The sequence below is a fragment of the Amphiura filiformis genome, chromosome 13 (assembly GCF_039555335.1).
Source record: "Amphiura filiformis chromosome 13, Afil_fr2py, whole genome shotgun sequence".
Lineage (NCBI taxonomy): Eukaryota > Metazoa > Echinodermata > Ophiuroidea > Amphilepidida > Amphiuridae > Amphiura > Amphiura filiformis.
In genome coordinates this window covers 29,054,026-29,069,894 of record NC_092640.1, presented here as the reverse complement: position 1 = coordinate 29,069,894, position 15,869 = coordinate 29,054,026, and the positions used below count along the sequence as shown (strand labels likewise).

General features: G+C 38.1%; 2 protein-coding genes across 3 annotated transcripts in view; both read right to left on the bottom strand.

Moving 5' to 3' along the window:
* The window catches only part of LOC140168201 (uncharacterized), a 95,391-nt gene that overhangs the window by 31,863 nt on the left and 47,659 nt on the right, over positions 1-15,869 (bottom strand). The gene's annotated exons all lie outside the window — the stretch shown is intronic.
* Positions 3,339-15,869, bottom strand: part of LOC140168202 (death-associated protein kinase 1-like) — a 91,548-nt gene continuing 79,017 nt past the window's right edge. For both annotated transcript variants that reach the window (XM_072191537.1, XM_072191536.1), the window contains exons 4-6: positions 14,801-15,869; positions 11,401-11,434; positions 3,339-6,835 (exon numbers count right to left, since the gene is read on the bottom strand). The exon at positions 14,801-15,869 is cut by the window's right edge and continues 68 nt beyond it. In XM_072191537.1, coding sequence (XP_072047638.1) covers positions 6,159-6,835; positions 11,401-11,434; positions 14,801-15,869 — 1,780 coding nt within the window. In that variant the 3' untranslated portion in view covers positions 3,339-6,158. The remainder of the gene's footprint in view (positions 6,836-11,400; positions 11,435-14,800) is intronic.

The following is a 15,869-nucleotide window of genomic DNA, read 5'->3' as shown; positions in this document are numbered from 1 at the left end:
TATAAAAGATAACCCGTACCAAAAATAACTACAAATATTTACAAAATTTTAAATTTTTTAAAATGTAGCATGTGTAAGCGGGCAGAGGGGAGGTGGGAGAGGGAAGCCTTGGCAGGCCCAGAAGTGGGAGCAAGCGCCAGCGGTTTTGGAAATGATGCACTAGTTAATCCAGGATGTCCTTATTAGCACGTAAAAAGGCCATTTAAGCCCATGACCACATGGTCATGGACAATAGACATCAATAGACATTAAATAATTATGTGAAATCTATCTCTATATGGATTGTTATGTTAATTAATAGAAACTCATCGCAATTTTTCAAATATGCCGCTAAAACTTGCCATTTAATCTTATTACTCATAACTCGAAAACGGTTCATCACAAATAGGTCACATTATACTTTTGGTGCAGTATCGGTGTAGTTTTTATCACAATCTAATCACTTTGTGACCGTTTGAAATTTGACCTGGTGCCCTCTGAATTCTGTTTTCAGTGAGATATTTGGGGGAATATTCCGGGGAATATTTCTAATTAATCAAAGTGACTTACAAAATGTACACGCCTTGTGTTGCGATGTTGTTCACTGTCTCCTTAATTGTTAACGAATGATTACACAGCCGTTGACGTTAGTCACGGCTGTGTCTTTTTTCTTACAGGATCTTCTTTACACAGCCGTTGACGTTAGTCACGGCTGTGTCTTTTTTCTTACAGGATCTTCTTTCTTCTTCTTCTGTCGACCATTACATTTGCTCTAGCATTTACATGCATGCATCGATTTTGACCTAGATTGGTCACTATCATCACTGACCATAACCCCCTACATGTCATATGAAATACGTGGGGCCAAAGGTCACGTAGGGGTCACAGGGGTCAAAAATGTGATTTCAACTCAAAATGCTACTTCTCCCACAAATTTCACAGGACAGTAACGCCACTTGCACACATGCATTGTTATTACCCAGTGTCTATAAATCATACACAGATTTGAGGTCAAAGGTCATTAAGGGGTCACTTCCGGTAAAAACGAAATTCCTTCAAACTTTTTTATTAGCTAAGAAAAACATAGGAGAGTGACGGGTATGTGCACACATGAATTATGTTTAACTAATGTATATGTGGTATTTTTTAATTGGGGTCAAAGGTCATTAAGGGGTCACTTCCGGTATAAAACGAAATACCTTCAAAATGCTACTTCTCCCACAAATTACATAGGACGGTGACGCAACTTGCACACATGCATTGTTTGTACCCAGTGTCTATGAATCATACACAGATTTGAGGTCAAAGGTCATTAAGGGGTCACTTCCGGTGTAAAACCAAATTCCTTCAAAAATTTTATAAGCTAAGAAAAACATAGGAGAGTGACGGTATGTGCACACATGAATTATGTTTACCTTATGTATATGTGGTATTTTTTTGTTTGAGGTCAAAGGTCATTAAGAGGTCACTTCCGGTATAAAACGAAAAACCTTCAAAATGTTTTATTTGATAAGAAAAACATAGGACAGTAACGGTATGTTCACACATGAATTGTGGTTACCCAATTCATATGTGGTATTTTTTTATTTGGGGTCAAATGTCATTAAGGGGTCACTTCCGGTTTAAAACGAAATACCTTCAAAATGCTACTTCTCCCACAAATTACATAGGACGGTGACGCAACTTGCACACATGCATTGTTATTACCCAGTGTCTATGAATCATACACAGATTTGAGGTCAAAGGTCATTAATTATTAAGGGGTCACTTCCGGTATAAAACCAAATTCCTTCAAAACATTTTATAAGCTAAGAAAAACATAGGAGAGCGACGGTATGTGCACACATGAATTATGTTTACCTGATGTATATGTGGTATTTTTTTGTTTGAGGTCAAAGGTCATTAAGGGGTCACTTCCTGTATAAAACGAAAAACCTTCAAAATGTTTTATTTGATAAGAAAAACATAGGACAGTAACGGTATGTTCACACATGGTTATCCAATTCATATGTGGTATTTTTTTATTTGGGGTCAAATGTCATTAAGGGGAAAACCTTCAAAATGCCCCTTCTGCCACAAGTAACATAGCAAAGTGGTGCCACGTGCACCCATGCATATATTTTGGGGTCAAAGGTCATTAGGGGTCACAACACGGCTGTGTTCGTGGTTTAGACCACAGCTAAGTCTAGTGCTTTCTTCTGTCGACCATTACATTTGCTCTAGCACTGACATGCTTACACCAATTTTGACCTAACTTGGTCACAACTATTATTGACCATGCCCCTATATGTCACATGGAACTCTGGGGTCAAAGGTCACGTAGGGGTCACAGAGGTCAAAAACGTGATTTCAACTCAAAATGCTACTTCTCCCACAAATTTCGCAGGACAGTAACGCCACTTACACACATTCATTGTTATTACCCAGTGTCTATAAATCATACACAGATTTGAGGTCAAAGGTCATTAAGGGGTCACTTCCGGTAAAAACAAAATTCCTTCGAAAATTTTTATTAGCTAAGAAAAACATAGGAGAGTGACGGTATGTGCACATATGAATTATGTTAACCTAATGTATATGTGGTATTTTTTTATTTGGGGTCAAAGGTCATTAAGGGGTCACTTCCGGTATAAAACGAAATACCTTCAAAATGCTACTTCTCCCACAAATTACATAGGACGGTGACGCAACTTGCACACATGCATTGCTATTATCCAGTGTCTATAAATCATACACAGATTTGAGGTCAAAGGTCATTAAGGGGTCACTTCCGGTATAAAACAAAATACCTTCAAAAAATTTTATCAGCCAAGAAAAACATAGCACAGTGACGGTATATTCACACATGAATTGATGTTACCCAGTGTACACGTGGTATTTTTTTTATTTTGGGTCAACGGTCATTAAGGGGTCACTTCTGGTCCAAAACGATGTCCCTTCTGCCACAAATAACATGGCACAGTGATACTATTTGCACACATGCATTGACATAAGCCAATGCCTATGGGGTTTTCGTAGATTTTGGGGTCAAAGGTCATTAAGGGGTCACAAAACGGCTGTGTTTGTGGTCTTAGACCACAGCTAAGTCTAGTTTCCTTTAAGTTTTCATACACATGTTGATCACTATCTTTCAACGAAGGCTTCTAAATGCCGTATTTTGATGTGAATCGCTATAATTGTTATGAGTAGTCTTTGTGTCCTTCACTTGTTTGTAATGATTTATTCTCTTCTATCGTAATTACCACTTTGAGACAAGATGAAATTGAAGAGTGGAAATGGAGTCAACATCATTCCTTTGGAGCAAACTTCACACTTTTAAGGAACGACATGTAAAATATTGTAAAACTCGCAATTTCAGATTTAGATATCTTCAAAGAAGTTTATTTCAAGTAAATATAAGTAGTGTACAAAAAAACGGATATATTAAATTTACAAAGTATTACGAAGACGTATTGAATCTGTCTGTTAATTGGTCGGGTTCTGAGAGGGCTCTGTGAGATTTCGCAAAAAAAATCAAGCCTAAAACGAGCAGTAATTGTTTCTAATATTTATGCTAAGAAACATATTTTGAGCGCCGCATTTATCTGCTATTGATGAACTGTATTCTGAGCTTTATCATGAATTTTGCACGAAAGACGCAAAATTTAATGTAACTATTTAAATACTGATAAGTACATGTTTTAAACCAAAATTTAAGGCGCACTTTTTTTCGTAAAATCCCACAATGCCCCTTTAATATATATAATTATTTATATTGTAGCAAATAGCTTACAACAAATCAATAAATGGCAAATTACATAATTGTTTGCGATAAATATCTGCATTACACACTAACAAAGGGAAGCAAGATGTAGTAGGGGATAAGTAACTTAACCAGTCCAACGTCTTGTCCATTCATTCATACTAACACTTTGAATCCCATAAGAAGCAAAAGTGATACGATTTGCTACAAAATAGAATTGACATGGAAATTGCTATTTTGTAAGCTTCCTTCCATCCCAGCCTTTTATAAACTACTCACATAAAAAAGTCCGCACTTGACTCAATTAAATACAGATATTTTATGTTATTCATTACAAGAAGGTCGCCAGGTCAGAAAAGTGTGACGTGTTTGATGACTATTGAAGATTTTTGTGACTGTCTTTCAAATAAAATAGCTTTCATAAAAGATAACAAATTAACATAATAATATATAGATAAAGTGTCTTTAACAACTTGATTATATTATCGTCTTCCAAATAAAGCAGCTTTTATAAAATAAGACATAATGTTGTAATAATTATTATTACTTACAGATAAAATATCAACATCTACGTTGAAAATCCCAGGTTAAATGAGAGATTAAATAAAAAGAGATAAATGTACACCAGCCCTTCAATCCAAATTCGGCAACATATATATTTCCACTAAAGCAACTTGTTATCTGACGCAATTGCATCTTTAACTTTACGATAAAACAATAATAGTAATAACATTTTATGATTGGACTGACATCAATACTTTTTTCACATTAGATTATAAACAGTCATAAGTATTATATAGATGACTAAGTTTTGTATATAGCCTGTGTTGAGGTCTTACTAGATTAGTAGGAAGAGGTGGAATCGTTCACCCTCGCAAATTAATATCTAATCGACGTATCTAGATCAGAAAAGGCGCGTAGAAAGCGATAAAATAAAACTAAAACTGCTTGTTATTTGACGCAATTGCATCCTTAACTTTACGATAAAACAATAACATTTTAAGATTAGCCTGTGTTGAGGTCCTACTAGTTTAGTGTGAAGAAGTGTGGTCGTGTACCCTCGGAAATTATCTTCGACGTATCTAGATCAGAAAAGGTGCGTAGAAACCGATAAGATAAAAAAAAATGTTGTAAAATTACTCCCAAACTAAATCTAAAGAGCGGAATGGCTGCTTAATACACCTGAATGCGTAGGGTAGTCTACAACATCAACTGGAAAGAGCACATGTTAAAGCAACAAAGAGCTCTATGGAGACCTTCCAAGACTCTCAGAGAAGATCAGAGAAAGAAGGACACGCTTAATTGGACATTGCTTCAGGAGTAAGAGCGAACTATCTGTCGCCAATCTGATCAATCGGACACCCTCTTACATACATGTAGGTAGATGTGCACAAGCAGGACACTGGACTGAAAGCATCTGACCTGGGAACTGCGATACAGGGCAGGAGGATTTGGAGATCTGTCATGGTTCGAAACCACCCAAAATAAGCAGGTAAGCAAGCCAAGGTGACAAGTATATTTGTGTGGGAAGAAGGGGGTATCAAGCACCCTCTTGAAATAGTGAGAAATATAATATTAAGGGACAATCAAAAATTTTATGTACACACTTGCAACACGAAATCACCAGAAAAGGCAAATTGATCATGATAGGTAATGCGATTTGTAAGCGTTACTGTCTATACCCTGCATCGTTACTGTCTATACACTGCCGTACGTTTGTATGTCAACCATAGTTTCTATATTAAAAGGCACAACCTTCATGTTAAATGGCCTTTTGTCTTCATTTAACTGCTTCAAAATGTGTCATTTGTACGATTTATATGCACATTCTGTTCGGAAAAGATACCGCAAGCGCTTTATCGTTTAATACGCTCATTTATATTGTTTTAATCACTCTGCCGTAACAGAATCCAAGAAATTTGGTAAGACATATGCAAATCGTAATCTGTCAAATTACTTATATAATTTGGAAGAGAGTCATTGTTTGAATAAGATTATTAGAATTGAAAAAGAATTATCTCTTGCATATGACGGCTTAAATAATAAAAGTAAAAATGTTAGAGACGGCTTCAAAACCCGACCGTTGGTTGCCCGCCAATTCCGCCCGGTTCCGTCCGGTTGGAGCCGGTTTCTATAGTTGCAATCAACGCGGTTTCTTTTTAAAGAAAAATATACCAGTCCCTAAATATACGTCTAACGTACTGAGAACCTGCATAACTTCTTAGCTAATGTAAATATTTTGCCCCTGATTTATGTATTTATAATTTGTCATTCTTTTGTAGGATTTTTAACCTGTTTGTAAAAGTTGCAAGATGTTTATTTTACGATAATTCGATTCGGTACAATATACGTCAAGCGGATGACATCAATAAATATGATATCACTTAAAGTTGTTCTTCATAGTTGTCGGTTTTTGATTTGTCCTAATGCAATGATTTTACAAAGGAAATAAATTTTCGGAATGTACTCGAATGAATTTGTAATCGTGTCCATCAAGAACATTCTTCAGTTCTTCACACAACTTGTCGGCCAAGTCGGCGTACCCATTTTCTCTCAGACACGCTATCAGGATCGTGTAACAGCTAGGATCACTGGTATCTCTGACGATATTGTGCAGAATATCCGCGGCTGATGATAACCCGATCTCTTCTTTCTTCTCTTCGACGTCCAGAATTGCTTCTTTGTCTTCATCAGTGAGAAACGATAGATGGGGCAACACTGTACTTGGAACTACTGTCGAACGAAACAACATCCATTGGTTCTTCATTACAACATTCCATGCTTGCAGATATCTCTCTCGTACTATCTTAACCATTGGCAATGTCTCCACGATGTCATCGTGGTTCTCTTTCAGCATTTCTACCAGATGATTAGCGCCAGCGACCTTGAGACTTTCCAGGAAATCGGAATACCAACCTTGAGTTTCAAGAAGACGATTGAGGAGTAGTTCCGTTGCCTTTCTTACGCCATGCGCTTTTTCTTCAGCCAGGACCGATTCTTCGTCATCCTCGCTCAGGAATGTGGGATGAAGCTCACTTGGTTTGATGTCGGTACGAAGTGTATCCCAGCACTGATGAAGAGTTGCACGCCAGGCAATGTGGTGAATGTTCATATCTGTATTGATATAGACAGTGATCCAATAATGATAATACAAAATATGGTGTGGTAATTGAAACATGTATAATTAATGTGCGACAGCCGTGCAATATTAGAAATAAAGAATCTGCTTAATCTGCAAATACTCTAGTTCACATTAAGAACCAATAAGAACTGACAATAAGTGTTGTCAGAGGCATACTGACATCCACTCCTACGGGAGAATCCAGAGGGGTGAGCAGCCAACTCATTCCCTTGCCGGGTGATAGTACCATATAGCCCCCAGATCCTGTCTGGGTGACCAACAGCGACCGAGCTACGTAACATCAACATAGCACTCGTCAACCCGCAACAGTGGCCAGCATGACGAGTTAGGGGTACAACCCCCAACTAAAATGGCAGCACAAAGTATGAAATGGCCCTCAGTCCCCAGCAGCTCTCAAGTCCCTGACCACGGGAGCGGTTATGGTGAGGCGAGAGTAGAGGGTGCTAAGAATCACTGGGAAAGGACAGGCTCCCTAAAGGAATTGTCTATTTGCACATATAATGTGCGAACCCTCCTTGGCGAACCAAAACTTCATGAGTTGGAAAAAGAACTTGATCAAATCACATGGGATATCCTAGGCCTATACGAAGTTAGACGTCGCGGGGAAAATCTTCTTGAACTCAAGAGTGGACACGTGCTTTAGACAAGGGGTAAAGAAAATAGCAGCACTGGAGGAGTCGGCTTCCTAATACGAAAAGACTTGGCATCAAATATTGTAAGCTACAAAAAACCAGTCAGACAGAGTAGCACAAGTCATCATCAAAATCTCCAAAAGACAGACCTTGAAAATCATTCAAGCGTATTTGCCAACAACCAGTTACTCGGATGAAGAGGTAGATGCAGTCTATGAAGAAATTAATGAACTGCTCAACCAAGACCAATCAAATCACACAATCATTATGGGAGACTTTAATGCTAAAGTAGGAAAGAAAACAAACACAAATGAAACCATGCTTGGAAAGTATGGTGTGGGACAGCGAAATGAAAGGAGAGACAGGCTTCTAGCATTCATCGAAAGCAAGAACTTAAAAATTATGATTACCTTCTTCAAGAAAAAAGAATCTTGTAAGTAGATTGTATCGAAATAAAATCGATTTCATCTTGACAAGCGAACCAAAAAATGTAAAAGATGTCTCAGTTCTAAACCGCTTCAACACTGGAAGTGATCACAGGCTAGTAAGAGCAAGGATCGCCATCAACTTGAAATTGGAAAGATACAAACTAATGCAAAAAAGAAGGATGCAGGTCAATCTGGATAAGCTACAACAGAACAAAGAAGAATTCCAGATGAAGCTGCAAAACAAGTTTGATCACCTGAAGGATGAAGCAGAAGACCTAGATGTAAATGATGTCTGTGAGAGACTTACAAACACAATCCTAGATAGACAGCAGGAAAAAAAGACCCACAGAAGATAGACAAGATTTCAAAGGAAACTTTTGAAATGATGAAAAAGAGACGGGAAATGAAGAACACGATTGGAATCCAACATATCGAGTACACGGAATTATGCAAAACCATAAGCAAGCGATTGACGAATGAAATCCGAGCACACAACACAAAGATGATTCAGAAAACTCTTGAAGATAACAAAAGCTACAAGAAAACAAAGTAAGGACTTGCCACTGGAAAATCTCAAATAATAGCACTGAAGGGGGAAGACGGAAACATAATCTCAGACAGAGAACTAGTCATCAAGCGTGTAGAAGAGTTCTACCAAGATCTCTACTCCAGCAAAGTCCACCAATTATAGACGTTGAAAGTGCAGAAGAGAATATACCACCAATTGGAGAGGATGAAGTTGACAAATGTCTCAATGACATGAAAAGAGGTAAAGCACCAGGAGAAGATGGAGTGCTAGTCGACATTCTCAAGGATGGAGGCTGCGCAGTAAAGGCAGAGCTTGCAAAGCTATTCACACTATGTATCCAGACTAACCAGACACCGGACAGTTGGAATAATGCCCTTATAATTCTCATCCACAAGAAAGGCGACATCAAAGACTTGAAGAACTACAGACCAATCAGCTTACTCTAAAACACATTCAAATCTCAAACACGTTTCACCAAAGTTCTTACAAATCGGATTACCAACATCCTTGACTTTAATCAACCAAGGAGCAGTTTCGGAGCAGTTATTCAACCATGGATCACCTTCATGTCATCAACCAAATTGTTGAAAAGATGGGTGAATATAGACAGCCACTGTGCCTTGGATTCATTGACTACGAAAAAGTGTTTGATAGCATTGAGATCCAGGCAGTCATCACAGCCCTCAAACAACAAGGCGTCCATCCTGGATACATCCAGATAATAGATACTATCTACAGCAAGGACACTTCAACAATCCGCCTCCACAAGGACAGTGACAAGATATCTATCCAACGAGGGGTGCGACAAGGTGATACCATTTCACCTAAACTGTTTAATGCGGCACTTCAAGAAATTATACGTCACCTAGACTGGGAAAGTAAGGGCATCAGTATAAACGGAGACAACCTGAGTCACCTTCACTTCGCAGATGATATAGTCATAATAACAGACAATGCTAAAGACCTAAGAAAAATGATCAATGATCTGAAACAGAGAAGCAACCAAGTGGGACTAAAGATAAACATGAAAAAAAACAAAAGTCATGTTCAACCAGTTCGCCACAGAACAGCTGGTCATGGTAGGGAACACAGAAATAGAAAAGGTGGACCAATATGTGTACTTAGGACAACTAATCAACATGACTCACAATCACATGGATGAAATAAAAAGGCTGGTTGGTGTGCATTTGGTAAGCTCAATGACATCATGAGAAGTAAGATGCCAACTTGTCTGAAACGAATAAAGGTTTTCAACCAATGTGTACTACCAGCCATGACCTATGGAGCTGAAACATGGTCACTTACTAAAAGGATGGAGCAAAAACTGAAAACTGCACAGCATAGCATGGAAAGATGTATGCTGGGCTTCACCAAAAGGGACAGGAAAATAGTGGCATGGATCAGGAGCCAAACAGAAGTTACAGACATAATCCACACAATAAAGATGAAGAAGTGGCATTGGGCTGGCCATCTTGCAAGATCAACAGATAATAGATGGACAAAGAATGTCACAGAATGGAGGCCTTGGCTGGGCTCAAGACACCAAGGCAGACAGAAAGTCAGATGGAGGGATAGATAACAAGTTTCATAGGGATCAGGTGGATGGCAAAAGCAAATGACAGGAATCTTTGGTGCCAACTTGGGGAGGCTTTCGTCCTGCAGTGGGCTGAAAACGGCTGATGATGATGAATAAGTGTACAATGAATTAGCGGTTAATGTCTAGATATGATTTTGCTGTTGTTCAAATAATAAAATATCAATACACACGCCGTTTTATTTTTTACGGAACAATATACGACCCCGAACGTTATGAAGATGTTTAAAGAAGTATCCAAAAGCTTAAACTCCACAAATCAAGGCCAAAATTCCTAATTAGTAGTTCAAAAAACAATTCTCCTGTAATTAAATCGACCTAGCCATTACCATGATTACTCTATAAGTTCTTTTCTTAGGTACGTAAATGTTCGATGTGCGCCCATGCATGGCATTAAATATTAATGCATGAGACGCGCTATTCCGTTGCAAGCTCGTAGTATTTCATCCTGACTATTAATTCGGTTATGAGTTACAGGTTGATAATGAATATGTTGTAGTTGAATTAACAAATGCATGCGTCGTTTTATTTGTCCAGTAGGCCAGGTCATTTTTTGTGCAGATGGGGGTTTTTCGGTTAACTAAAGGATTTTGTGGCAATTGATTTTGGCATCTGAAACTTTATTATAATTTTTTATCACAATGAATTTCCATTGACACCGTGTGTCGAATATTGTTCTGTATATAAAAGAAAACGGCTCGTGCATTGATATTGCTCACTTAAAATGGCATTTCGTGATACACAGCCTCACCCCCCCCGCCCCCACTTTTCTCAAATATTTCTTGCAGATTGATTCGTTTAGCCAAAATATTGTCAAATTTGAATTTCGTTCTGGTCTTCCAGAACGAAATTACAACAGTGGCCTATGGAGCAGTGTAATACACATAATGAAAGATAACTCGCAAACGCAAAATTGGAATCAACTGAAATTTTGGGAATAAGCTTTTTTCGTGGATATCTACTGAAAACAGAGGATGCTAGGATCACGAAATCCTCTTTTAAGGTACAACAAAGTGATATATTTTTTCATTTACCTCTAATGACTGTATCGTTTAAAACAAATTAATCTGCGGAAATTCTAAACAAATACCAAAGATCCAAATTCATTTATGTGACCTGTTCATAAGTCAACACGCTACTGTTAGTAAGTGTTATTCTATGCTCTGTAGTAGTGTAGTTGAAATTTAACAACGCCCTCCTGCATTTCATAGTTATGAACTGACCGTAATTTTTAATTATAAAATATCAACTAGTTCAAAAATATATTTTATTATTATATATACATCATAACAGTTGTCCAGTATTGTTACCAAAACATTGATATTGCGGTTAGATTTATTTATTGTATACCTACCGGTTGGTATGATGTTTTCACTCTTCTGTGATATCTGTTAAAAATAAGAAAATAGATATTTTGCTTATTAACGTCGTAATGAACCGTCATAATGACACTATTGTTACGAGTCGTACTGACTCAAGACCAAAATCACCTTTTACCCGAACTCACACGAATACACAACACAAATACACTGTTTGATTAAGCTAACAAAATCTAAGTCTTTAATTGAAAGCAAGTTATGATTGGTACAATATATGACAACAAATGCACATACACAATAATCAAATATAATCACTCTTTAACTATTTAGTACTTAGCCAGCATTCTTCTTCTTGGAGATCATAAAGAGTTCTTACAATGTTCTGGACGGCTGATGTATATCCTTATTCTCTTGCCCTGCGAAAATCAGCGAAGTCCTTTGTACACTTGCATTGATAAATATCCTTGCAATAAAATATTCACACAAAAATGGCGTTGCTTTCTCCAAACTGTTATCTCCTTGCGCCGTTCTCCAAACGCCTAAATCCTTGCGCGGCTTTCTCCAAACTTAACTCCTTGCACTGCTTTCTCCAAAATTAACTCCTTGCACTGCTTTCTCCAAAATTGGTGATATTTCCACCTTTCACACAATATCTTCAGGAAGCAGGACTGCGATGCACTTGTCCCCACTTATATTGACAGTTGCGTTGAATCAAAAAACCATAGATTATCATATTTAGATAATCTATGCATAAACCAGACTTCAGCAAGTCGACAGAAGAATATATATTCCTTTCTTGGAAGAAGTACGCTCTTTGACGTATTGTAGATCTTCTCCGACAACACTGGCAGGCAGTAGTACTTTGACTACATAAACTATTTCTGGTTCGCAATTTCCTTTCTTTAAAGGAATTGGACTGTAAGCATATTAGCTAGCTAGCCCAGATCAACACTATAAACTGTGAAGAATTGTGTTTACATTTTCTTATATATCAAGCACTGGGAAATCCCAAGCCTTAATTAACCTTTCTCATTACATCACTTCCTTAGGGAATTCCATGACATCATTTTCACTTTACAATCTCAGGGGACTTTCTAATTGTGCAACACACTGAAAAGGGGAATTCCCAGCTATCCATTCAATTTGCTGAGAGGGGAATCCCTAAAATATCTCATGAAATAGATTTTAATTGTAAACAAAGATAATCAAATTAAATTACTCAGGGCACATCACACTATTGTGAGAGCGTCGATATTAAACGGACGGTTTACATTGCACCATGGACAATGACGTAATTTATCCAAGGAAGGTGTATTGTATAATAAAACTAACTTCTGGGTATGAATTTTCTCTTTCCGGAATGATTTTAAGGATTATTTAACTTTTTACTAGCTAATCAATTTATTTTATAATGCGATCAAGCACGAAAGAGAAAGTCCATGCTTTACGCTCGTAAAGCCTAAATGTACGATCTTATAATATTGTTATTGTTAATAATGTTTATACATGCATGTCCCATCTTAAACCAAAATCGTTGTGTTTTCGTTTGTCAGTTCAACAGATCAATGTTGACATAAAGTGATATTCAAACATTACGTCCCCCATACAACTCCACGATAAACAGCCAAAAGAGCCAGTGGGGTTTATATCACTTAAACTTGTTATATCGGTTTAAGATGTACATAAACTTTCCAGACAACTATTATTTCAGTATTTTGAGTGAAGAATACCAAAATTAAAATTTGATGGATATCATACATTGTGGCTTAAAGTTGATAGTGCATTCAACAACTCTTCCTATACCTTTGTACAGGAGCCAACCGTTGTTAATCCATGATGAATCCACACTTTTAATGTAGCGTATACGCGAACGCGAGCGAGACTACGCGTTACGCTAGAGCACGTAAAATTCGTCATGCCTGGAACATGTGTGCGTATTCAAGCTTTACAAGTTGAATTCAATATTTTTTCAGGCAGCGGCTAAATGCAGTTTTATTCTGTAGTTTTATTGCCGATATCAACAGAGAAATCATCGAAGTTTTGTAAGGCTGAGGGCAATGATTAACTAACATTCCTCATGAAATAATCATGTGAATTATACAATCTTTAGCTTCTTTTCGTTGTTGAAAGTGATTCAATCATGTTTCAACATTGTTCATCACCGTTTAACAACTCGCGTCCGGCGCGTCTGCGTGGTTTACTTCGCTCGGGCAGCTAAAGCTGCCCTCGCGAAGTAAACCACTCAGACGACGCGGCCGCATCGTTGTTAAACGGTGATGAACAACGGTGAAACATGATTGAATCCCTAATTCAACAACTCTTCCTATACCTTTGTACAGGAGCTAACCGTTGTTAATCCGTGATGAATCCACAGTCCAGTAGCGTATACGCGAACGCAAGGTTACGCGTACGCGTTACGCAAGAGCGCGTAAAATTCGTAAAAATGCCTGGAATTTACGCGTAAACATGAACTCTCTTATGTTGGAGTTAGCGGTTAAACATTACCTCTTTATTCTTTAGTTACATTGCAGATGATATTAACAGAGAAATCATCGATCTTCTTATTTATTTATTTTTATTTATTTATTTATTACACTTTATCACTGGCACAGAATTACAAGAAATATATAATATTGCACATAAGTTACATCAAAATTACACAATATTATGAAAGGAACATTTGTTTTAAAAGTCCAGTGAATGGCTGGAGCGAACAGGTGCCAGGCACCTCTAAGAACGCCCCACCAAAACCAAAAAAGAAAAAAAAAAAAAAATAAATTAGAGGGGGAAATGCAGGTTAAGTTACATTTGCCTGCAATTTGGACAATTACAAAAGAGGTCCAAGTGCAAACAGAAGTTGCATCAAAGGTGCGAGCAAATTTGGACTGGTAAAACTCCAAAACTTGGTGCTTAAATGAAGCAACAGAATTTGTAGATCTGATAATACTAGGGAGCTGGTTCCAAATGGGCACCATACGCTGAAAAAAGCCCATCTTGTGGCACTCAGTTTTAGAAAGCTGATTTACCAGCAACAAAGGATCAGAGGAAAATCTGGTGGTGGGACGGTCTTTGTTAATACCATTAAAAACTACATAATCATCTAGATTGATGTCATATAATCCCAGATTGCACTTGAAAAATATATTGAGATCAACATATTCTCTTGTATTTTAATACACGGTTGAGTGGCAATAACAAACGGACATTCCGAATTAAAGAATCATGTGAATTAGACATCTTTAGCTTGTTTTCGTTGTTGAAAGGGATTCAATCGTGTTTCACCGTTGTTCATCACCGATTAACAACTCGCGTCCGGCGCGTCTGCGTGGTTTACTTTGCTCGGCAGACGACGCAGACGCATCGTTGTTAATCGGTGATGAACAACGGTGAAACACGATTGAATCCCTAAGTAACGAAGATTGTCTATTGACCAACCTCAATGCCCTTCTCTGATAGAAGATCATCCAATATCTTCAACGCTTCTATGCTATCCACAAGACCAGGATGCGACAGGATACCATGAAACAAACCAAGACTCATCTTTGTGCCTTCTCTGTTGCAAAAACGGGTGACAATAGAATCTGTTGCAGAGCCTGAGGCATTCTTCTCAATAACTTTAGCTGTTGAAATCCCAAGTATATCTGCTAAAGAACGGTAGTCATTCCTTCTTGAGGTTTGGACATCGAGATATCGGTACAGGTCCTTCTTGACAGTGTGAGGTACCCATTGTATACTACAATCCGCTCTAAAGACCTGCAGAAACAACGAGTCATAACCAATACAAAGGATGGAACTAATCATGTCGGTATTTCCTGTAGCCCTATGCTTGACTGTATCATGACCATCCATTTCAGCTTGCATTAGTTCATCTTCACTGTAATACCATACATCTTCGAGGTCGTCGTGCGCGTACAGGGATCGAGGACTCAAGTAAAACATCTCCGTCTGCGTTCCTGGAGATCTCTTGATTATTTCTGTCTTAGCCAATCGCGTTACCATATCTAGAAGAGCTTGACAAGCTCCTCGATCTTGTTCTCCTCTGCAACGACAAGCAATGTTGATGGCGCGTTTGTCGTGCGAAAGTTGTATCATGCCTTCTACAGAGTCTGATGCAAACTTCACTGTGGAACGCGAAATAGCAGTGGGTTCATCTATCATCTTCAACTCTTCCATAACGCGAGTCTGAATACATGGAAAAACATCAGGCGCAAACATATCAACTTCTTGTCTACACTCAAGTCGTCGACCATGGTATTCTTTGAATTCATCTTCCTTTCTCCAACACACTTTGTCGAGTGCTTCAGGTAACTTCCCAGGGACGATATACTTGTCTCGTCCACACTTGTGAAGCAGATCCACGTGTTGAAGAAGCGCTACGAGCAGGTCAATATCAGCCGAAGTCTTGAAGAATTCCTGCAATTGCTTGCGGTTGTAAACCCGACACTCTGGAAGTTTCGGGCAGTCAACTGGAAAGTCTTTACTCGCAAATGCTGCACCAATGACG